We start from the raw sequence: 22,357 nt of genomic DNA, 5'->3' as shown, positions 1-22,357 counted from the left end.
TGGGCAGAAAGGAGGCGCACAGCTAGAGGGAATGTGGGTCCACAGCAGCAAACAGGACAGGAAGCATGCTGGGCAGGTGTGGCTGGTGTGGACAGCCACCTGAGGGGAGAAGGTGGGGAGACCAGGGTGGTCGGGGTCCAGTTGATGGCTAAAAGGCCAACCTCCATCAACACTGGATCTTTGGGAGGAGAGCATAGGTGTGAGTGTACCACACCTAGAGTAATTTGCAAAAACCTGAAGGATTTCCTTAGAGTGTGTTGTGGCCCATGGAACCCCGCTGCAAGCAGCCCTGAGCCGGTCCCGGGCTTGGCCTTCCAGTCCTCTCCAGGGCACTGCCCAGGCTCTGCGTGCAGGAGGAACTAGTGTGTCAGGACCACAGGCGGAGGTGGGGCTGTGACGTGTGGGAGGGCGGGGCGGGCAGCAGGTGAGTCGTTAGGTCTCCCTGGCTCCGAGCACTCGGGAGACTAAACCATGGGGGGAAAACAGGACAGGAATGAGGCCTATGGTGAGTCTGAGGGTGAGGCTGTGGTGTGAGGCCCAGGATGGGAGCAGGGGCGGCCAGGCTGGGCCAGCTCTGGGGGAATGATGGTTGGGGCTGGCCCCAGGGAGAGAAGCTGAGGGAAGTCCTGGATCCCTGAAGGGAGGGTCTGGAAAGAGCTCATGGAAGGAAGTAGAGTCAGAGTCCTGGGAGGAAGATGGGGTTCAGGAGCTGAGGTCCTTCACCTGGGAGCTTTTGGGGAGTGAGGCTGGGGTCTTGTGAGGAGTTGGGGCTGGAATCTGGGTCCCTCAGGGCAGGGCCCTGGAAAGCAAAGCCTGAATGGTAAAAGGCAGGGTCAGTGTCCTGAACAGGAAGATGGGGCTCGGGGACTGGGAGGGTCTACGTGCTGCAGAGCCGGTGAGGGGCGAGGCTGGGGTCTGGTCCCCTGTCAGGAGGGGGGGTTTCAGCCCTAGACCCTGGGTCTCTGAAGGGAAAAGGTGCTTAGAAGTTGGCCTGCCAGGGTCTGTGTGAGCAGTAATGGCAGGAGTGGGGTGTGTCTGGCGGTTCCCGTGAGGTGTTAGGCTGGAGGTTTCAGTGGAGAGGGGACCGGGGCCTGCCTCTGGGGTCTCTTAGGAGGGGGGCCTTCTCAGGATATCGTGAGAGACGGGTAGGGACTTCACAAGGGGTTCGTGAAGGGTAAGGCCTGAGGGGAGCAGGAACAGGGAGCCTATCTGCACTCTGTGAGAAACCAGGGCCGGGAGCCTGTCCCAGAGACCCAGAGGATTAGGGGTGGGGGATCTAGAGGAGAAGGAACTGGAGCGGCAGCCTCTGGGATCCCCGTGAACAGTGAGGGTCTCTTGGGGCTTGGGGGGGTCTGAGCCCCAGGTCTGTGTGGGAGGGAATCTCAAGAGGGAGGGGCCTCTCAGAGGCAGAAGTCGGGTCTCTAAGCAGGTCAGGGGAAGGAGCCAGAAAGACTCCCCAGTAGACTTCCTGGAACAGCTTTGGGTCAATCATTGATCTCACGTCTGAGAGCCATGGAGGGACAGAGTCCAGAACACCTAAAAAGAATGAATCCCACCCCTTCCCACACTCTTGCCCAGCCCTCTGTCCCCCCTCCTCTCCTCGGTGCCAACAGGGGACCCTAGCTGCAGGCCCCACCTCCTCCCCGTGTGTACTCAGGGAGGACCAGGAACAGGACATGGCCACAATCGAAACCGGCCACAATCTCAACCGCCAGGCTTAGGTATCACCCTGACTGCTCACCCAGAGACTGGCAGTAGCCTGGGGTCCCCTTTAGCAGAGATGAGGTGGGGAGCAGGAAAATAAGGGCCCTCCATGTAGGAGTTAATGCCTTGGGCTCCAGGCTCTTTCCCCATGGCCTTGGGCCAGAGGGCGGAGGTAGGGCTGGGGCAGCTGTGGGGAGGGGCTATGACCTCCCTCAGGTGTGGCTGTGGATCTGCGCCCACCCTGGTTGGAGTACAGGGAGCCGAGAGGGATAAGGATTGGGGCGTAAGAGCCAGAGGTGGCTTGACTCAGAGTCCCACATCGCAGGAGAGGGAGACACAGGACAAATGGGGCAGGAAGTGAGCAGGAGGTGAAGGCTATATCCCTGGCTGCCAGCCTCAAGATAGGAGCTGGAATCAACCTGAAAAGACCCCCTTTCCCCCTCCTTCCAAAGCCAACTTGGTAGAATTCGCGGTGAGCAGTCAAGCTGCTGACCAGGCCCTAATCCCACCTCTGTCTCCTACTCTCCAATTCTCCTGTCAGCCCTACCCCAGTCCATCTCCCCACCTCCTCCCACCTTGAACTCTGGAGGGACAGGGGCGTCCTTGGCCCCGGTAGGATCCCGCTTCAGGGCAGGATGCAGGAGGGACAGGAGATGGGGAGCCATCTGCTCAGGGCCTCACTCTCCATACTCCTGCCCGTACCTCTCAGGGAAACCGGCCAAATATGACCCCTCCTTTCGAGGTCCCATCAGGAACAGGTAAGTTCTGGGCACTGCCTCCAATTAGGGGGCGGGGGATCTTGATTTTACTTTGTATTTTACTGAAATTTTGGTAAGAAGGTCATAAAAAAGAGAACTCCTGCCCCAGGAGAATGATGCCCCTGGGTGAATGTTTGAGTCTGGAGCGGGCACAAGGGGGCTTCTGGGGTGCTGGGATGTTCTGTTTCTTGACCTGGGCATGTGCTCTTTGGGCAAATTCATCCAGCCAGGCACTTATGAGGTGTTCACTTCTCTGTGTCATACTTCAGAAGTATTTCTGTCACCCAAAAAACGGTTATTTTGGTGTGTTTTTTTGTTTTTTGGGGTTATTTTGCTGCCCTCTCCTTCCTGAGGACACATGGAAACAACCACTTGTATTTACTTCCTGGTGCATTGTGAGAAAAAGATTTTCTTAGAAAAATAAAATAAAACCTACTGAGGCCCATTCTCCAGCATCCCCCAAACTCCAACTTGTGATACCTCTAGACCACATGCCCTGCCTCCCCCTCCAAAGGCTTCCCCCACTTCTCTCCCAGGAGCTGCACAGATGTCATCTGCTGTGTCCTCTTCCTTCTCTTCATTCTGGGTTACATCGTGGTGGGGATCGTGGGTGAGTTTCCAGCAGTGGAGCAGCATGGGGGCAGTGGCTGGGGGCAGGAACCAGGGCAGGAGCCATCCCCGAGGCTGCTCCCCACCACCTCACCCCGAAGTCTGGCCCTCTGGTGATTCATCTCTGTGTCTGCTTCCAGCTTGGGTGTATGGAGACCCCCGGCAAGTCCTCTACCCCAGGAACTCTACTGGGGCCTACTGTGGGGTGGGAGCCAACAAGTGAGTATGAAGGCAGGGAGAGGGGCAGACGAGAGGTGAGGTGGACAGTGGGCAGAGAACACGATCCTAGCACTCAGGCTCCAGCTCCTTCTTCTGTTGCTCACCTGCCACTATCCTCTCTGAGTCTCACCACTCTAAGCCACATTGAACAGCCTCCATTCCTGGCCAGTTGGCTTTTGAGTGTCCCCAGTAATGGGAGACAGAACCATGGTTAAATGCATAGGTTTTAAAGTTCAGAATTTGGCGTTTGAGTCCCCAGCTGGGCTCAGTAGGTTCTGGTCACATGGCCTTGGGCAAGGTGGTCAACCAGTCTGAGCTTTGATTTCTTCACCTGAAACACCAGGGTGATCCCCGAAGCCATGCCATCAGTTCCGCATGCAGGACGCTTCCAGTAAATAATAAAACCTTAACAATTATGCAGGGTTTACTACGTTCCGGGCAGATGGTGTACTTTGCACACACAAGCTCATTCAAGCCCTGTGAAGTACGTACTATTGCCTTACACCTGATGGAATTGAGGCAGTGGGCAGTGAAGTGACTTGCTCAAGGTCATAAAATTCTTAACATTTGTTAGCAGTTCCGATGCTCAATTACTCTAGAAAATTTTCCGGTGCTTCCTGTATCTCCCCAGCTGACCTGAGCTTCTTAAGGCCAGTTGTTGAGCAGTGTGCATCAGGGTGTGGGCCCCACCACCACCCTCCGCTGGGCCCTGGCAGTCCTCCCCTCTCCCCGCACCTGACGAGGCCCTGAGACTCACACTTCCTTCCCTCCCGCAGAGATAAACCATATCTTCTCTACTTCAACATCTTCAGCTGCGTCCTAACCACCAATGTCATCACAGTCGCTGAGAATGGCCTGCAGTGTCCCACACCCCAGGTCAGACTCTGGGACCTGCCTTTACCCAGATGGCCCCAGGGTCCAGGCCCCAGCTCCTCAGCATGCTCTCTGCCCCCAGGTGTGTGTGTCCTCCTGCCCCGAGGACGCATGGACCGTGGAGGTCAACCAGCTCTCACAGAAGGTGGGGGAGGTCTTCTACACGGCAAACAGGAACTTTTGTCTGCCAGGGGTGCCCTGGGATATGGTGAGAGCTGCCTGTAATGTCATTGCTGTGGCCAAGGAGGAGTCACATGGGGGGGGAAGGTGACTATGGTAGTGGTGTTGTGGGGGCTCCCTCCTTCATCCTGCTCTGTGTCTGTGATCTACGTGTCCTCCCCGGCTCCCAGCCAGTGATCCAGAGTCTGCAGCAGGAGCTCTGCCCCGGTTTCCTCCTCCCTTCCACTCCAGGTGAGAAGCTGCATTCTCTCCTCGGGCAGCATCTAGTCCTATTTTCTTATTGCTCAAATGAAGAAACCAGGCCCAGAGAGAGTAAAGCCATACAGCTTGTCTGGCAGGACTGGAATTAGCACTCGGTCTTCATTTCACTCTCCGCAGCCTGATCCTGTAGTCAGATGCTCTGTTTATCGCGCACGTGCCGGGCACCAGGCACCCAGGAGAGACGCAGGGCAGACGCTGCTTCCTGTTTGAGCTACATTTTAGGGGCAGAGATCAGAGATGTTGGAAAAGACATTGCATGAGTGTTTCAGGGAAACACACCTGGGAAAATATACCCACACACGTTAATGTCTGTGCACTGGGAACAGACTAGATGTCCATCCCTACTCACAAGCAAACGTGGCTGGGTGATTGGGATCATAATTGGCTTTTCAATTTTCCCTATATGTTCTTCTTTCCAATAGTCAAAGTTATTTTTTAATAGAAAAAAATTTTAATTATAGCATGAGAAACAATACCCGATTTTCGATATAAGTACAATACAAAGTAGCTCAAATGAATGCTCCAAACCCAGATCTAGATTCCAGCACTTTCCAATCCTGTGGTCTTGGACCAATTACTCAACCTCTGAGCCTTTTTTCCTCACCTTTAGAATGTAAATGCCAAAGCCAGCCTGCTTAGTAAATTCATTGGGAGGGTGGAGATAAATGGTTCTTTAGGCACATAATAGGTGCCTTAGAAGATGGGAAAGGGGTGAGAAGGCTTCTTGGAGGACAGGACATGGAGATGGAGCTCAACTGGGAGTAATGGATGGGATTTTTTGACAGAGAACACTCAGAGAGAAGCTCGCCAGAGAGCAGAGGTACAGAGGTGAGGGGAAAGTGGCCTGAGCCCCAATGCAGGGGCTTTGAACTGGCCAGGGAGCACGGGCACTCCAGAACAGAGCTTCTGGAAGTGTCTGAGCTGCAGAATGACGTAGAGCCTTAGAATGATGAAGCATAGTCTCCCTGGCTCTCGGGCAGAGAGTGGTGGGTTATAATGGTGGGTTAAGGGTGGAGTGTAAGAGTCAGGCCAGAGGAAATGAGGGTCTCAACCCGGAAGCAGCAAGGACTGGAGGAAGAGGGGTCCTGAGAGACAGTGAAGGAAGCTGGACAGGGCTGTGTGGGGCAGGAGCGCCCTCTTGGCTGTGTAGTCAGGAGCAGTTCTCTGTGGGGAGGTCGAAGCCCATCTCTCTCCTCCCTTCCCTAAGGCCCACTGGGGCTCTGGGTGGAGGCCAAAGGCCTTGAAGGTAAAACTCTGGGCCCTCCCACCCAGGAGCCCGCTGGTTCTCTCCCTCCAGCTCTGGGGCGTTGTGTTCCGTTCTTGAATAGCACTCCACCTGAACTCCCAGGGATCTCCAACAACACCTCCATCTCCCAGGGCATCAGGTGGGCATCCTCCTGTCCCCGCATCTCCGTCCCACACCCTTCCCCCCCAACAGCCCCACCCGACTCTGACCCTCTCCAACAGTGGTCTTTTTGACATCCTCAACGCCCGAGACATCAGTGTTAAGATCTTTGAAGATTTTGCCCAATCCTGGTATTGGATTCTCACGTGAGTCACCGATTTTCCTACTCCCTCCTTCCCTGCTGCCCTCCGCAATCCTCTGTCTCCTAGCCCAACATCTGAAACAAGAGACTTGGACAGAGAAGGAGCCAGAGCTCAGAACTGACCCCAAGCCCAACGAGATTTACAAGAGAAAGGGAGTCTAACCTGAGGATATTGAGAGTGTGAGGCATTTGGGAGCTTCTGAAAGGGATAAGATTTAGGGGGGAGGGCCTCACCTACCCCACCCTGCCTGCAGTGCCCTAGGTGTGGCTCTGGTCTTGAGCCTGCTGTTTATCCTGCTTCTGCGCCTGGTGGCCGGGCCCCTGGTGCTAGTGCTGATCCTCGGGGTGCTGGGCGTGCTGGCATACGGCATCTACCACTGCTGGGAGGAGTACCGAGTGCTGCGGGATGAGGGTGCCTCCATCACCCAGCTGGGCATCACCACCAACCTCAGCGCCTACCGCAACGTTCAGGAGACCTGGCTGGCGGCCCGTGAGTGCCCCGCCCGGCCCCTCACCACCAACCACCCGAGGGCCGCCTGGGGCCGCGCTGGGCCCTGGCCTGACGCAGGCCTCTCTGCTGCCTGTCCACTCTCAGTGATCGTGCTGGCCGTGCTCGAAGGCATCCTGCTGCTGATGCTCATCTTCCTGCGGCAGCGGATTCGCATCGCCATTGCCCTCCTGGAGGAGGCCAGCAAGTCAGAACCTGTCTGGGAGGGAGATGGGGCAGAGGACAGGGGCACAGGCATGGCGTGGCAGTGCTGGGAAGGTGGCCGGTGGCCCTGAAGGGGAAGGGCAGAAAGACGCTGCGGTTAACACGGCTGCGACTCAGCTTACCCGTCTGTGAAGTGGGGGCAATAATAGTTCTTACTTTGTAGAGGATTAAATGAGTTAGTGTCTTGTCGGGTTCCCAGAACATGAAGCAGCCCCTCCATCGGGAGCAGCATTGTGGTGGTGGTGGTGGTGCAATAGCAGGAACCCAGGCAAGGAGGAGAAGCAGCAGCTTATTCACAACCAGGACCTACCTGCGAAATCTGTCAAAAGATCATACTTTAAGGACTCTATTCTCTTACTTGCCCTGAAGCCCTGAGGCTGCCCCAGGTGGCTTCTCTGATTCTTGAGCCTGATTTATTCCATTCAGTCCATTCCATTTTGTTCAATGAGGACCTACTGTATGCCCAGCCTGGGGGGCAGAGCAGGCCCTGGCAAGGACAGAGGCAGGGACCTGGCCAGGATCAGCCCCACTGGAAGGTGGGTGGGCGCTAGGGACTGCGGCCATAGCGATGGACTGCTCTTACCTCCCTACAGGGCTGTGGGGCACATGATGTCTACCCTGTTCTACCCACTGGTCACCTTTGTCCTCCTGCTCATTTGCATTGTCTATTGGGCCATGACCGCCCTGTATCCTTTGTCCACGTGGCAAGCCCTCCTGGGGCGGGGGTGAGGGCGGGATGGGGGGTAGGGGAAGGGGCAATATTTGCCAGTATGATGCTGTAGTGCGATTGGGAGAAAGTGCCCCTTCCTCTGGGCAGACACAGCCCTGTCCCTGGACAGAGTTGAAAGACTGAGCCCAGGCTGATTTCCAACACTTTGTGCAGTAAACAACCTGTACAAGTACCTGGGAAGATGTCCCTGAGGAGGGGACCTGTGGAGACCCCATGTGACTATACCTTCTTCCTTGACTACCCTCTGGGTACCTGGCCACATCGGGGCAACCCCAATATGTCCTCTGGGCGCCCAACGCCAGCTTGCCCAGCTGTGGGAAAGTGCAAATGAATACATCATGCAACCCTATGGTGAGGGAACTGCTATGGACATGGAGGGGGCACCAGTAGGGCTGGGGTGACCTGAGGGCCAGCTGGTCCAAATCCCTAATTGCTCGGCAGAGACTGAGGGCCAGAGAAAAAAAGGACTTCCCTCAAGGTCACACAACAGGCCCCCAGCAGAACCAGAAAGGGAGCTAGCCAGGGACTCCAGAGCTGGTTGTCCTCCCACTCAGCCACCCGTTACTCAGAGAAGGAAACTGAGGCTGGAGGCAGCATGCGGCCCTGGGAAAGCCCAGTACCAGCACTTCCACCCTCCCCTGGACTTGCCTCTGCCAGGAGAACTATGAGCCACTGCAGCCTCCAGTCTCAGTCCATTCATCTGTAAAATGGAGACAATCATACCTGCCTCTGGGGGTGGCTGAGAAGATCGAATGACATCAGGCACATAAAGTGCTTTGTACAATGTCTGGCACCCGATAAGAGCTGATAACTGTAGATGGGTTTTGTTTGGTTTTTTAAAGTCTTTTTCCCTGCAAACACAGTGCCCGAGGCAATCGGCAGGCAGGAGTCCTGGGGGAAGAGCAGAGAAAGAAGCTGCTTCCCCGCACTCTCCCCTGCAAGGTTCCCAGAAAGTGGCCCCAGACTGCAGGGCATTGCTGTTCTCAGAGCCTTCATGCGGCCACTTCTGGAGGCAGGGACCAGCGGCTTTCCTCAGGGCATTCGCACTCTAATACAGGCAAGGGAGGCTGGTTTACATTTAGGGAGGACCCACCCTGTGCCAGGCACCAGCTATGCAAAGCTCCAAATGACCTGGTTCTTCCTTCCAGCTTGCTCAGGATCTAGCAGCAGAGACTGACACAAACCCACAATTACAAAGCGGGATGGTGGTTTATATTCTTATTGTAAAATTTCAAACACACACTCAGCAATTTCATCAATTCTCAAGATTTTTGTCACATTTGCTGGGAAGGGTTGTTTTTTTACTTCTGTGTTTTTTACTTTTTATTATGGAGATTTTGAAACACATACAAACCCTCAATTTCCCACTATCCTTGTTTTCCTTTCTTTTCTTTTCTTTTTTTTTTTTTTTTGATTTATTCACGAGAGACACAGAGAGAGGAAGAGACGCAGACAGAGGGAGAAGCAGGCTCCCCGTGGGGACCCCAATGAGGGACTGATCCCAGGACCCCGGGATCCTGACCTGAGCCAGAGGCAGATGTCTCCACACACTGTCCTTGTTTTCGTCCATCTCCACCCACCCCCTCTGTTCCCACAATTCTTTTTTTCCAGAGTTTCCTTAAAGGCAAATTCTGGACATAAGTGCCAATCCACCTGTAAACACATCAGATTGAGTCTGGACATACAATGACTTTTTACTTTTCTTTTTTAAGTAATCTCTACCCCCCAGTGTGAGACTCAAACTCACAACCGGAGATCAAGAGTCACATGCTCTACTGATTGAGCCAGCTGGGCATCCCAACAGATAAGTATTTTCAAAAGGGCCCCTGGGTGGTTATGCATCTGACTCTTGATTTCAGCTCAAGTCATGGTCTCAGGGTGGTGGGATTAAGCCCTGTGTTCCCTGCTCAGTGGGGAGTCTGCTTCTCCTTTTTTTTTTTTTTTAAAGATTCATTCATTCATTCATTCATTCCTGAGAAAGGCAGAGACACAGTTAGAGGGAGAAGCAGGCTCCATGCAGAGCCCGATGTGGGACTCGGTCCCTGAACTCCAGAATCACACCCTGGGCCGAAGGCAGATGCTCAACCACTGAGCCACCCAGGTGTCCCATGTTTCTCCCTCTCCCTCTGCCCCTCTCCCCTGCTCACACTCTCCCTCTCTAAAATAAATTTTAAGGGCAGCCCCGGTGGCGCAGCGGTTTGGCGCCGCCTGCAGCCCGGGGTGTGATCCTGGAGACCCTGGATGAGTCCCACATCGGGCTCCCTGCATGGAGTCTGCTTCTCCCTCTGCCTGTGTCTCTGCCTCTCTTTGTGTCTCTCATGAATAAATAAATAAAATCTTTAAAAATAAAAAATAAAATAAATTTTAAGATCTTAAAAAAAGGCATAACCAAAAAAATAAAACAAAATAAATTTGAAAAAAAAAAAGCATAACCACTCTACCATTATCACACCCAACAAGATTAAGAGTAACTCCTTTATACCATCTATACCCAGTCCATTCACTTTTGCTAGAAAGCATGTTGGTTGAAGTTGCAGGTGCTGTTTTAGAGGAGATTGCTGACTGAGTGCCAGGGAGAGAGCTAGGGGCTGGTCACACTTGCCTCCACACCATTAAGGCTGGGCCCGCGTAGACTGGGAGCTCTCGTACCCACGTGGAGCCTGGAGGAAAACTAATCACTGTCACACAGTAGGCAGTATGAACCCAACACGAACCCAGAGAAGGATCTCCTGGAAGGAAGTGGCTTCCTCAGCTCGGGGCGGCTGCTATTCTCTCTACTCCGGGAGTGGCAGGAGTTGGCTGGGAGTGAGCCCACTGTGTCACCCCCAGGCCCAGCCAGTGAACTCCTCGTGCCCAGGGCTGAGGTGTATCTTCCAGAGCTACTCATCCACGGGCCTGGTTCAGCGTTCTCTCTTCAACTTGCAAATCTATGTGGTCCTGGCACTATTCTGGACTGTCAACTGGGTACTGGCCCTGGGCCAGTGTGTCCTGGCTGGGGCCTTTGCCTCCTTCTACTGGGCTTTCCAGAAGCCCCAGGACATTCCCACCTTCCCCCTGAGCTCTGCCTTCATCCGTACACTCCGGTAAGGACAGGGCAGGGGGGCTGGGAATGGGGAGCCTGGGAGCCTCAGGGGTCCTGGAGCCGTCTCTGCCCACGCACCCCGCCCCCCAACCCTCCTGCAGCTACCACACTGGGTCGCTGGCCTTTGGAGCTCTCATCCTGACCCTCGTGCAGATGGCCCGAGTCATTCTGGAGTACATTGACAACAAACTGAGAGGTGAGCAGCTGGCCCCTCAGGGAGGGGCTGTCAGGGGCCAGTGACCAAACATAAGCTCCCCCTTTACTCCCAGGATCCCAGAACCCTATGGCCCGCTGCATCATGTGCTGCTTTAAGTGCTGCCTCTGGTGTCTGGAGAAGTTTATCAAGTTCCTAAACCGAAATGCCTACATCATGGTGAGCCCCACTGCACAAGCAGCCCCTTGTTCTGGGGTCCCCTGGCCCAGGCCCCTGCCCTGGCCCAGGTAAGCTCCACACAGGTAATTCTGACTTTTCAACCTCACTCAGATCGCCGTCTACGGGAAGAATTTCTGTGTCTCCGCCAAAAATGCCTTCATGCTGCTCATGCGGAACGTTGTCAGGTTGAGCTATCCTCCACCCCCCTGATCGCCCACCCAAGGCCAGCTTCATGGGCATGCTGTGCTCTGAAGGGCCTCAAGCATGGCTTGTTGCTCTGCTGCCTCCATCTTGAAGTGTGAACCATTTTCATTTTGCATCTGTCACAGCAGCTGATATCGCCAATCCAGTTCCTGGCCCTGCCAGGCCCCTCATGCCTGACCTACCTCTACTTCCCATACAGGGTGGTTGTGCTGGATAAAGTTACAGACTTGTTGCTGCTCTTCGGGAAGCTGCTGGTGGTTGGAGGTGTTGGTAAGGGCCAGGGCTGGGAGTTACGGGGACAGAGGGCAGAGGCACAAGGCAGTGGAAGAGGTGACCACAGAGTAGTGATGACACTGACCTTCACGCTTCTCCCACAGGGGTCCTGTCCTTTTTTTTTTTCACCGGTCGCATCCAGGGGCTGGGTAGACACTTTGAAAACCCCTCCCTCAACTATTACTGGCTGCCCATCATGGTGAGTGACTCCCTGGCTCTGCCTCACAAGCCAACCCCAGAAAGGAACTCTAACACGCCCTGTATCTTCCAGGTCTCCATCCTGGGGGCCTATGTCATCGCCAGCGGCTTCTTCAGTGTTTTTGGCATGTGTGTGGACACACTCTTCCTCTGTTTCTGTGAGTGAACTCCCTACCACTTCCCCCACATTTCAAGGTACCAGATTGTTTAGGGGTTTTTGGGAGTTAAAGGAGCCAAAGTCAGAGGAAGCCTCCTCTGCCATCCTCAAACCAGGGATTTACAGTAGAAAGGAGGAAATGAGGTGCCAGACTGGCAGGATCTCCCAAGAAAGAGCATTTCAGCGCAAAGCCCTCTGGGATCTTTCCCTAGAAAACAGAAGGTACAAGTTAGCCACAAGAGCCTTCCCAGCAGGTGGCTGTAGTGAGTGGGGATTGTCTCACCCTCATATGACCTCGAACAATCCCGGGTTAATCCCCACACGTCAATTTATGTGGGGATTCTTTTTTCTTTCTTTTTTTTTTTTGATAAATATAGTACAATGTTGCACACGTATTTTCTTTTCCATAGGATTTTCTTAACATTTTCTCTTCCCTAGCTCATTTTATTGTAAGAATACAGTAACACATAATATGTGTTAATTTGGGAGGGATCAAAAGCGACAGGCGGACTGTTGAATGCTGGGGGTCAGCTCCCCTAGTCGCTGTGTCCCTCAAGGGTCAGTTCTACACGCATGTAGGGTTTAGTATGCGCTGCAGTCGGCAGTAGGCGGTCGGCATGCAGTTTCCATTAAGCCCTATCACGCCACGAAATACTGGCCTCAGTTTACCGAGGAGACACTGAGGTTGCGCAGCCTGCCCAGGGGGTGCCAGGCGCCTGCCCCGCCCCCCCCCCCCGCCCCCGGGTCCGCTCTAACGGTCCTGTTGCCGCTCAGTGGAAGACCTGGAGAGGAACGACGGCTCGGCGGACCGGCCCTACTACATGTCCAAAACCCTTCTCAAGATCCTAAGCAAGAAGAACGAGGCCCTCCCGGGGCACAAGAAGAGGAAGAAGTGAGAGACGCGCCCCGACCCAGGGCAGCACCCCTCCTGCACCGCCTCCGAGCCGCACCCCGCCCTCTAGATTTCGATCTCGTAGTTCTAAGAAAATTATTAAAGGTGGATATTTTGTTTTCTCAAAAACCCGAGCCCTTTTATTTTCTCCAATGCGACTTGCAGCTTTTTTCCGCGGCCTGGCTCCTAAGGGAGGCCCCGCCCCATAGAACACCCCAGGGGGCGCCGGCCCTTGGTCCCACCCAGTCAGCTTCCAGTCTGGTCCTGGCTCCGGGCTTCGGAAGGAACCAATTGGAAGGTCCCGCTCTAGGGCGGAAGGACCACGTGAGCAGTCTGAGCGGGTAGGGCCAATCAGAGTCGCGGAAGTGGGGCCGCGGGCTGGCCTCGGGGCTGAGGGGCGCGGGGCGGGGCGGCAGCGGGCGTGCCGAGGGCCTGGTCAGCTGACCCGCTGCAGCCCCAGTCTAGCCGCGGGCGCCCGAGTCCCGGCGGCCAAGGACCGGGCGATGGCGGGTCGGCCCGGCGCAGCGCTCCCGGGCAGACCCGGGGGCCCGCGGATGCCGAGGCGCTGGGGCGGCTGGCGGGTTCGGGCACTCGCCGCGACCTTCCTGCTGCTGTGGCCGCTGGCCGGGTTGGGGGCTGGGATAAAGAACGACTTCAGTCTGGTGAGTGGCCGCGCATGTGTCCCCGCCCCCGACCCACGCGGGTCGTTCAGGCGCAGGACCCCCGGGACAGCGTCCCCCGAGTCCCCTCTCCCGAGGGACCCTCCCGCCCTCAGACCCCGCGCCGCGTCCTCCGGCCTTCGTGCCCCTGACATCCGAGCCCCCTCCGCTGGAGCTCCTTCCCCTTCTGTGGGCCGCCAGCCCCCGCTGCCCAAAGGCGCCTTCTCCCCTCGTCGCTCTCCCCGCTCGAGCCCCCAGCTTGGCAGCGAACTCTCCTCCAGTGCCCGTTCCTTATTCTGGGTGCCCCGCACCCCCGCCCTGAGCCCCCACAGGGAGCTCAGGAGTTTCCCAGGGAAACTCCGAACCACGATTACTTTTCCTAAAGCCCGAAGTCTCCGGTCTCGCTTGTCCGCCGACCCTTCCTTCCTTCCTCCTCCGTTGGCAGGTTCAGCCGCTGGTCACCATGGAGCAGCTGCTGTGGGTGAGCGGCAGGCAGATCGGTAACGTGCACACCTTCCGAATCCCGCTCATTACGGCCACTCCTCGGGGTACTCTCCTTGCCTTCGCTGAGGCGAGGAAAATGTCCACGTCGGATGAAGGGGCCAAGTTCATCGCTCTCCGGAGATCCACTGACGAGGGTATAAGGACAACTGGGTGGCAGTGGCTGATGTTAGGTCGTGTGAGTGGGGAGCTTGATCTGCCTGAGGGCCCTGAGGATGGTACAGAACCACTGGGAGGGCTGGAGGCCTGGTCCTTGAGGGGCAGAGGGGACTTAAGGAGGCAAGTAATTGGGATCCCTGGGTGGCTCAGCGGTTTAGCGCCTGCCTTTGGCCTAGTGCCCGATCCTGGAGTCTCGGATCGAGTCCCGCATCAGGCTTCTGGCAATGGAGCCTGCTTCTCCTTCCTCCTGGGTCTCTGCGCCTCTCTCTCTCTCTGTCTATAATCAATCAATCAATCTTTTAAAAAAAGGAGGCAAGTAATCTAGAAATTGTGATCACCTAGGAGTTGAATACTTTTTTTTTTTGAACACTTGTTATATACTAACATGATATAGTTCAAGATTCCATGACTACAGTTGTGAATAAGGCAGACCAAAAACTCCCTGCCCTTGTGGGGCTTATATTGTCTGTGGGGAGACAGATAGTAAACATAATAGGTAAATTTGGTTTTTGTGTTGGAAAGTGATCAATATAACAGAAACAAAACAGGGTGCTGGAGATTGGCTGCAACTTTAAATAGATGACTTTTGAGTCAAGGAGGTGAGAATAACCCTGAGGAACAATGTAGCAGGCAGATGTCACAAGCCTGTGCAGGTCCTCCAAGAGAGAAGTATTTGAGGAATGAGAAAGAGGCTGGGGACACAATGGAGAGAGAAAGAGCAGCATAGGTAAGGTCAGAGAGGTCAGGTGGGGCAGGTCTGGTAGGGCCTTGAGGCCACTCTAAGGCCTTGGGTCCCTAGCAAGAGGTGGAAATTAACAAAGAGTCGTTATACAGGGCACCTTTGGAGCACTCACCCTGGATTTCTTCTCTTTTTTTATTCAGGCAGCACGTGGTCTCCAACAGCCTTCATCGTAAATGATGGGGAGACCCCAGATGGGCTGAACCTTGGGGCAGTGGTGAGCGATATGGAGACAGGAGTGGTATTCCTTTTCTATTCCCTCTGTGCTCACAAGGCTGGCTGCCAGGTGGCCTCCACCATGTTGGTGTGGAGCAAAGATGATGGTGTTTCCTGGAGCCCACCTCGGAATCTCTCCTTGGATATCGGCACTGAGATGTTTGCCCCTGGACCAGGCTCTGGCATTCAGGTCTCTGTCCTAAGAAGGGTGGAGGAGGCTGCCTTTTGGAGAGTCTGGGAGATGCCCCTAGTTGGACTTCTTCCCAGGGAGAAGGTCTTGTGAGGTCAGGTTCTTGCTTAGATGGGATCCCTTGGAAGAAAGGGACATCCTGGGAGGATGCCAAGGGAAGATGGAATGTTGCCCTTGCCTTCCCATTGGGGGGTTGTCAATAGGGCCATGCTGTTCCTTGTGGCGCCTGTGCAGGCTGGAAAAAGGCACCCCTTCCTCTGAGCAGACACAAGCCTGTGCCAAGGGGCACAGCTGGGTGAGCTTGGCTAAGCTTCCATGCACCCATGTGGCTGGACCCCTTGTCTTGTGCACAGCCTATCCAGTGAACACCCTGCATGTCCTGAAGGAGCTTATTCTGCGCTTAGGGAGCACTTTCACGAATAAGCTCCTTCATTCAGGCAGTTGGGGGTTTGTGGGATCTTCTTGGAGCCAGGACAGGACTGAAGGGAGCCAGATGTGTTCTCACACTTAGGAGGTGACAGGCTCCCCTGCCCTGCCCACGAACCCCTGCTGCATCTCCCTCAGTGACACCCAGCTTCCTTCCCCACAGAAGCGGCGCGATCCGCGGAAGGGCCGCCTCATCGTGTGTGGCCATGGGACGCTGGAGCGGGATGGGGTCTTCTGCCTCCTCAGTGATGACCATGGCGCCTCCTGGCGGTATGGTAGCGGCGTCAGCGGCATCCCGTATGGCCAGCCCAAGCGGGAGAACGATTTCAACCCTGACGAGTGCCAGGTCAGGAGCCCAGGGCCGCCCCAACCCAGTCCCCGCGCCCCGCCCCCCAGGCACCATCGCACCCCTGGACCCAGGATCGGGCTGCCCACCCTGCGCCGTCCAGCCTGCGTCCTCAGGGGTGGGGTCCTTGGCGCTGCCCCTGTCTGGGACCTCCTAAAGCCTTGTTCTCTCTCCTTAGCCCTATGAGCTCCCAGATGGCTCAGTCATCATCAACGCCCGCAACCAGAACAACTACCACTGCCACTGCCGAATAGTCCTCCGCAGCTACGATGCCTGTGACACGATCCGGCTGCGAGATGTGACCTTTGACCCTGAGCTGGTAGATCCTGTGGTGGCTGCTGGGGCTGTAGCCACCAGCTCTGGCCTTGTCTTCTTCTCCAATCCAGCCCACCCAGAATTCCGTGAGTGTCGGCAGGTGGGGAGGGTGGAGGTGGGGTGTGAGGCCCTGTGGTCTGGAGCAGGCCTGGCCAGAACCCCTCCCTCCCCAATTCTCCACCCTCTGCAGGAGTGAACCTGACCCTGCGCTGGAGCTTCAGTAATGGTACCTCGTGGCGGAAGGAGACAGTCCAGCTGTGGCCAGGCCCCAGTGGCTACTCCTCACTGGCTGCCCTGGAGGGCAGTGTGGGCGGGAAGGACCAGGCCCCCCAGCTCTACGTCCTGTATGAGAAAGGCCGGAACCAGTACACAGAGAGCATTTCCCTGGCCAAAGTCAGTGTCTATGGCACACTCTGAGCTGTACGCCTGCCACAGAATTGGGAGGCCTCGGACATTGTCCTCAGGACCCTGGGCCCATGGAGGATCTGCTAGAGATCCCTAAAAGACAGTTCCATCTTCCTTGAGACTCTAGCCTCTTGCACAGCCAGTTTCTCTTTCACTCTGTTAGGACTGCAACTCTGGCTTCCTGCACACAGGAAGTCCTGCCCTCACTCTAGAGTACTTCCCTGCACATCCTTGCTGGCTCTGGCCCCCTACCCCTTCTGCCTTCCTGGGGTGATGATTGTTCCTTTGTTTAGGCAGGGCTAGGCAGGCCTGTAGAATTGAATAAATGTGAACTCAGGGAGTTGGGGAAGGCTGAGCTTCCTCTCCAGGGTAGCTATGGAGCGGGTTGGTGAAAGTCCTGGAAGGGCAATATTTGGATTCAGGGTAAAGAACTAGGTGCACCACCCACCTTGACTATTTATAAATCGAAATATTTGTAACTTAAACATTTTTAATGAAGGAGGAGGAGCATTTGTACAGTCTGTGTGATTGTGTTAATGTGTATCTTTGTTCTGCGTGTGTACTTCTAAGTGGCCAGGGAAGAGTTTTGAGGAAGAAGCTAATGCATTTATTGCTCATGTAGCAAACTGAATCCTCCTTTCCCTTTTACTCTCTTCTTTATCACAGAAAAACAGATTCAATTTCATAGATGTAATGAGTAGCAGGGGGAGCCCCAAGGGATATTTAAAAATCTGCCCTGTTTTGTATTGCTGAGATGGAGTCCTCTGTGATACAGGGCACAGGTGCGTGAAATGCACATGGGAAGCCTCTCCCAGGCCAACATGGCAGAAAAATAAGCGTATGTGAGCAAATAGCACTATCCTAAGACAGATGCTATGAAGAGGATGGGCAGCCTACAGATGAGTGGGAAAGCCGTAGCTTTCCTGTTTGGAAAGAAAATACAAGGCCTAGATAAGGTGGTAAGAGTGGTAAAGATTGAGGAGTAAGGCCCATATCCACTTACAGTTAGAGGTTTATTTTACTTTTAACGTGCTTCTCTAAGAAATGTTAGGATAATTCATTCTGTCAGAAAAAAATGGAATAATCTCACTGTATGTGAGGATATGGTGCAATTATGTTATATTTGATTCAGAATTTGTGATCAATAATGTAATACTTCAATTTTTTTCACTTACAGACATTTTAAAAAGCACAAAGAGAAAATAGTTTAATGAAACCCATATACACCCCACGTGTCCAATATTTGCTTCTTCTGATTCTTTTTTCATTTCCTTTCCTTGGTTGAAATATTTTGTTAAGGTTTTTTTAAAAATGTCTGGATACTCAGACTTTTTTTTTTTTAGGATTTAATTTATTCATGAGACACAGAGGCAGAGACACAGGCAGAAGGAGAAGCAGGCTCCACGCAGGGAGCCCAATGTGAGACTTGATCCCAGGACTCCAGGATCACACCCTGAGCTGAAGGCAGGTGCTGAACTGCTGAGCCACCCAGGCGTGCCTCACCCCTACATTCTTAAATATGCATCTCGTTCTTTAAAATGGAACATTTTATTTTATAACCATAATGCTATTGCCCACCCGAAACATTTAACAACTCTGGTATCATCTAATATCCAGTCAATGGGCAAATTTCATCGAATGTCTCAATATCTTGCTTATAGTTGTTTTTTTTTTAATATTTTATTTATTTATTCATGAGACACAGAGGGGGGGAGCACAGACACAGGCAGAGGGAGAAGCAGGCTCCATGCAGGAAGCCCGACGTGGGACTCGATCCAGGGTCTCCAGGATCACACCCTGGGCTAAAGGCGGCACTAAACCGCTGAGCCACCTGGGCTGCCCCTTATAGTTGTTTTGTTCAAATCAGGATCCAAAGAAAACCTACATTACATTTTGATGGTGATTCTTATGTCTAGGTAAATCCACAGTCTCACTTCCTCTCTTTCTGTTTCTTGATACCATCTATGCAGAAATAGGGGCATCTTCTTCCTCCATCCTTTGCATTTCCAGTTATCAAACCTGAAATTCCATTTGGAGGCAGTGGGGGGGGGGGGCAACAGGAGGATAAGATCCCTTCCCAGATAGTATGTGCTTTCTGCTGTGGGCTCCCCCAACCCAGGGGGCAATTCCTGTCTGCTGGTCCCTCTCTGAGTAAAGCTGAGAGTGAACAGTGGGTTCAGGTGGCCATAGCCTGACTGTTCCTTTGTAAGGTACCCCCATCAACCTTCCAGCTGACAGTTTCACCCACACACAGATGGGTTTTGTCTGAATCAGTTACTTTAAGCAGTTGTAAAATATTAATTTTTAAATTCTATTATTTCTATCCCATTTGTTACCTGGAATTCTTCAGTAAAAAAGCTTTCCCTCATCAGAGCTTTTGAGTTACTCCAAAGTGTGGTTTGTAGGAAAAGGCAGGGTAAATGCTTAATTTGCCACCTCATACCTACCTGTACTCAGACTAAACTGGTTGATGCACTACTCTACCTTGGCCAGTAAAGCACACTGTTCCCAACGATGCAAGGGACCCTTGCAGAGGAAGAATCTGGCCAGCAGGAGGCAAGGGGACATCTGAGGAAAGAAACCCAGGGGGATCCCTGAGTGGCTCAGCGGTTTAGCACCTGCCTTAGGCCCCGGGCGTGGTCTTGGGGTCCCGGGATCGAGTCCCGCATCAGGCTCCCTGTGTGGAGCCTGCTTTTCCCTCTGCCTGTGTCTCTGCCCCCCCCCCCCCCGTGTGTGTGTGTGTCTCTCTCATGAATAAATAAATAAAATATTTTTTTAAAAAAGAAAGAAACCCAGGCAGTGGGGTTGGGGGTGTGTGTGCCTGATTTTCTAATGGAGATCATGAAATAGGTATGAGGCAGGAGGAATGGAGCAGGTGGCATCTGCAGACCCAGGACATCTGTCGAATACCACTAAAAATTGCACATCTTGCTAACAGTGTCATTAGGAATACTGGAGGAGGGGTCGCCTGGGTGGGCTCAGTCAGATAGGACTCTGACTCTTCATTTTAGCTCAGGTCTTGACCTCAGGGTCATGGGTTCAAGCCCAATGTGGAACATACACACACACACACACACACACACGAAAATACAATACCTGGGATGCCTGGATGACTCAGCGGTTAAGTGCCTGCCTTTGGCTCAGGGCATGATCCAGGAATCCCGGGATCAAGTCCCACATCCAGCTCCTTGCATGGAGCCTGCTTCTCCCCCTGCCTGTGTCTCTGCCTCTCTTTTTCTCTCTGTGTGTGTCTCTCATGAATAAATAAATCTTTTAAAAAATGCAATACTGGAGGAAAGAGAGGAAATGATACCATGAATGTCTGACTCATGAGCTACTGTGTCAGAGGTGGCAGAAGGCTTGTGAAGAGTGACCTTGTTTCTTCTTAGCCACAAACCCTCAGCTGAGAGGATCCTCCCCAGGAGGGCATGGGGCAGAGCCCTGGGCCCCATCCCAGACCTGCAGATTGGGAGAGAGGAAAAGATAAACCCTAGTGGGGGGAGAGGGAGAGGGGGAGGGAGGGAGAGAGAACCTCCAGCAGACTCTCCTCTGGGTGAGGAGCCTGATGGCTGCTTAGTCTCACAACCCTGAGATCATGACTTGAGAGGAAACCAAGAGTTGGCTGCTGAACCATTCAAAGAACGGAGCCACGCAGGTGCCCCAAGGGACTTTACACTTTAATGGGAACTGCTGGAGAGGCTGAATGATGCTGGGGTCTTTGGACTGCACTTTGGGAAACTGTCTTAGACATTTAGCCTAGACTTAGGAAGAATTGACTTCGCAACAGTGTAGAAAAGATCTCAAAAGAGAAACTTTCAGTAGAAAGAATTGATGTTTAAAGAAACCAGTGCTGCCCATTTACCCCAGCACCCTGAATGCCCACCACAACAGCTGGCACATAGTGGGTGCCTCATCCAGGAGGCAAGACAAATCCAGGATGGGTAAGAAGCTAGGCCAGCGGCTCTCAAGGTGAGGACCCAGATGGACACAGGGGGTCCCTTTTAATGTAAAGGAGGAGTTGGAAGGATGTCTGGAAGCTGTGAGAGAAAGGTATAATGTTTTCCTGTACAAGTGGCACAGAGCCGGCAGCCCATTGAGAGCCTCCAGGGCAAGCAGCCACATTCTAGCACGCAGCCGGGCCCCTAGCACAGGCCCCTCCCCTTCATCCACCCAGTCCCTCCCCAGTCCCTTGGTTCGGAATTGAACCTACTCAGCTCTCCCTGTCCTCAGGCTGCCCTTAAAGGGTGGGAAAAGATCATAAGGGGCAGCCTGGGTGACTCAGCGGTTTGGCGCCACCTGCAGCCCAGAACGTGATCCTGGAGACCCGGGATCAAGTCCCATGTTTGGCTCCCAGCATGGAGCCTGCTTCTCCCTCTGCCTGTGTCTCTGCCTCTCCCTCTCTCCCCCCCCCCATGAATAAATAAATAAAATCTTAAAAAAAAAAAAAAGGGATCCCTGGGTGGCGCAGTGGTTTGGCGCCTGCCTTTGGCCCAGGGCGCGATCCTGGAGATCCGGGATCGAGTCCCACATCGGGCTCCCGGTGCATGGAGCCTGCTTCTCCCTCTCCCTATGTCTCTGCCTCTCTCTCTCTCTCTGTGTGACTATCATAAATAAATAAAAAATTTTAAAAAAAGGAAAAGATCATAGAGATTGAGAAGCAAATATCAGCCACCAGGTACCCTTTTTCACTAGTCAATCCTCACAACCAGAAGTTGCTACCAAGAAGGAGCAGGAGGAGGTCAATCGATTCTGCCCAAAGAAAGTTTAGGAGAGAAGATCTAAGACAAAAGATTGCGCTTCTTTTTGAGCAAACAAACCTGACCCAAATTACAATGAAAGAGTACATTTCCCTTTTATAATATTATTTTTAAAAAAATATTTTATTCATTTATTCATGAGAGACACACAGACAGAGGCAGAAACATAGGCAGAGGGAGAAGCAGGTTCCCCGGTGTGGGGACTCGATCCCAGGACCCTGGGATCATGACCTGAGCCAAAGGCAGACGCTCAACCCCTGAGCAACCCAGGTGGCCCCTTTCCTAATACTCTGGGTAGAATTTTTTTTAATTTAATTTAATTTTATTTATGATAGGCACACAGTAAGAGAGAGAGAGAGAGGCAGAGACATAGGCAGAGGGAGAAGCAGGCTCCATGCACCAGGAGCCCGACGTGGGATTGATCCCGGGTCTCCAGGATCGCGCCCTGGGCCAAAGGCAGGCGCCAAACCGCTGCGCCACCCAGGGATCCTGGGTAGAATATTCTTAAGAACACATTTTCAGTGTAAGGCTTAGCTGGCAGAAAAGTAGGAGAAATCTTGAAAAACCATGAATAACAGAAAGCAAGAATCCAGAAAATCAAGTGGGCTTGGAGGCCCTGCTTGCCCTGGGGATATCAGCCGATGCTTAGTGCTGAAATCAGGGTTTCAGCGCATCTCAGATCTGTCATCAGGATATAAAGCCAGAGGCCTGAGAAGGGCTGAAGATTAAACAAGAAAGTTCTTCCTGTCCCCTTTCCTTACCCTCACAATGCAAGACTGCACTTTGGGTGCATAATTTACCACTAAAAAACTCAGGAATCAAATAATGTTTGAATGTAGTATTTCTAAAAATCAAATTGGCAAACTGCAGCT

At 53.5% G+C, this 22,357-nt stretch overlaps 2 protein-coding genes across 2 annotated transcripts; both read left to right on the top strand.

Moving 5' to 3' along the window:
- The first annotated feature begins 442 nt into the window (after positions 1 to 442).
- On the top strand, positions 443 to 12,889 carry SLC44A4 (solute carrier family 44 member 4). Its single transcript, XM_055330281.1, has 21 exons — positions 443 to 505; positions 2,414 to 2,462; positions 2,999 to 3,072; positions 3,212 to 3,290; positions 4,067 to 4,166; positions 4,246 to 4,371; positions 4,514 to 4,574; positions 5,902 to 5,989; positions 6,072 to 6,155; positions 6,406 to 6,641; positions 6,747 to 6,846; positions 7,457 to 7,552; positions 7,845 to 7,944; positions 10,423 to 10,676; positions 10,777 to 10,871; positions 10,945 to 11,048; positions 11,160 to 11,233; positions 11,452 to 11,522; positions 11,630 to 11,724; positions 11,797 to 11,881; positions 12,655 to 12,889. Exons 1-21 carry the CDS (start codon positions 472 to 474, stop codon positions 12,774 to 12,776), a joined length of 2,127 nt encoding a protein of 708 aa, XP_055186256.1. The 5' UTR covers positions 443 to 471; the 3' UTR covers positions 12,777 to 12,889.
- Positions 12,890 to 13,190: 301 nt separating this feature from the next.
- Positions 13,191 to 17,249, top strand: NEU1 (neuraminidase 1). Its single transcript, XM_055330880.1, has 6 exons — positions 13,191 to 13,434; positions 13,877 to 14,069; positions 14,974 to 15,236; positions 15,826 to 16,008; positions 16,187 to 16,409; positions 16,514 to 17,249. Exons 1-6 carry the CDS (start codon positions 13,276 to 13,278, stop codon positions 16,738 to 16,740), a joined length of 1,248 nt encoding a protein of 415 aa, XP_055186855.1. The 5' UTR covers positions 13,191 to 13,275; the 3' UTR covers positions 16,741 to 17,249.
- Positions 17,250 to 22,357: the final 5,108 nt, after the last annotated feature.

Source organism: Nyctereutes procyonoides, unplaced genomic scaffold, assembly GCF_905146905.1.
Source record: "Nyctereutes procyonoides isolate TBG_1078 unplaced genomic scaffold, NYPRO_anot_genome, whole genome shotgun sequence".
Classification (NCBI taxonomy): domain Eukaryota; kingdom Metazoa; phylum Chordata; class Mammalia; order Carnivora; family Canidae; genus Nyctereutes; species Nyctereutes procyonoides.
The sequence above is the reverse complement of the archived record's forward strand: the minus strand, read 5'-3'. Positions and strand labels throughout refer to the sequence as shown.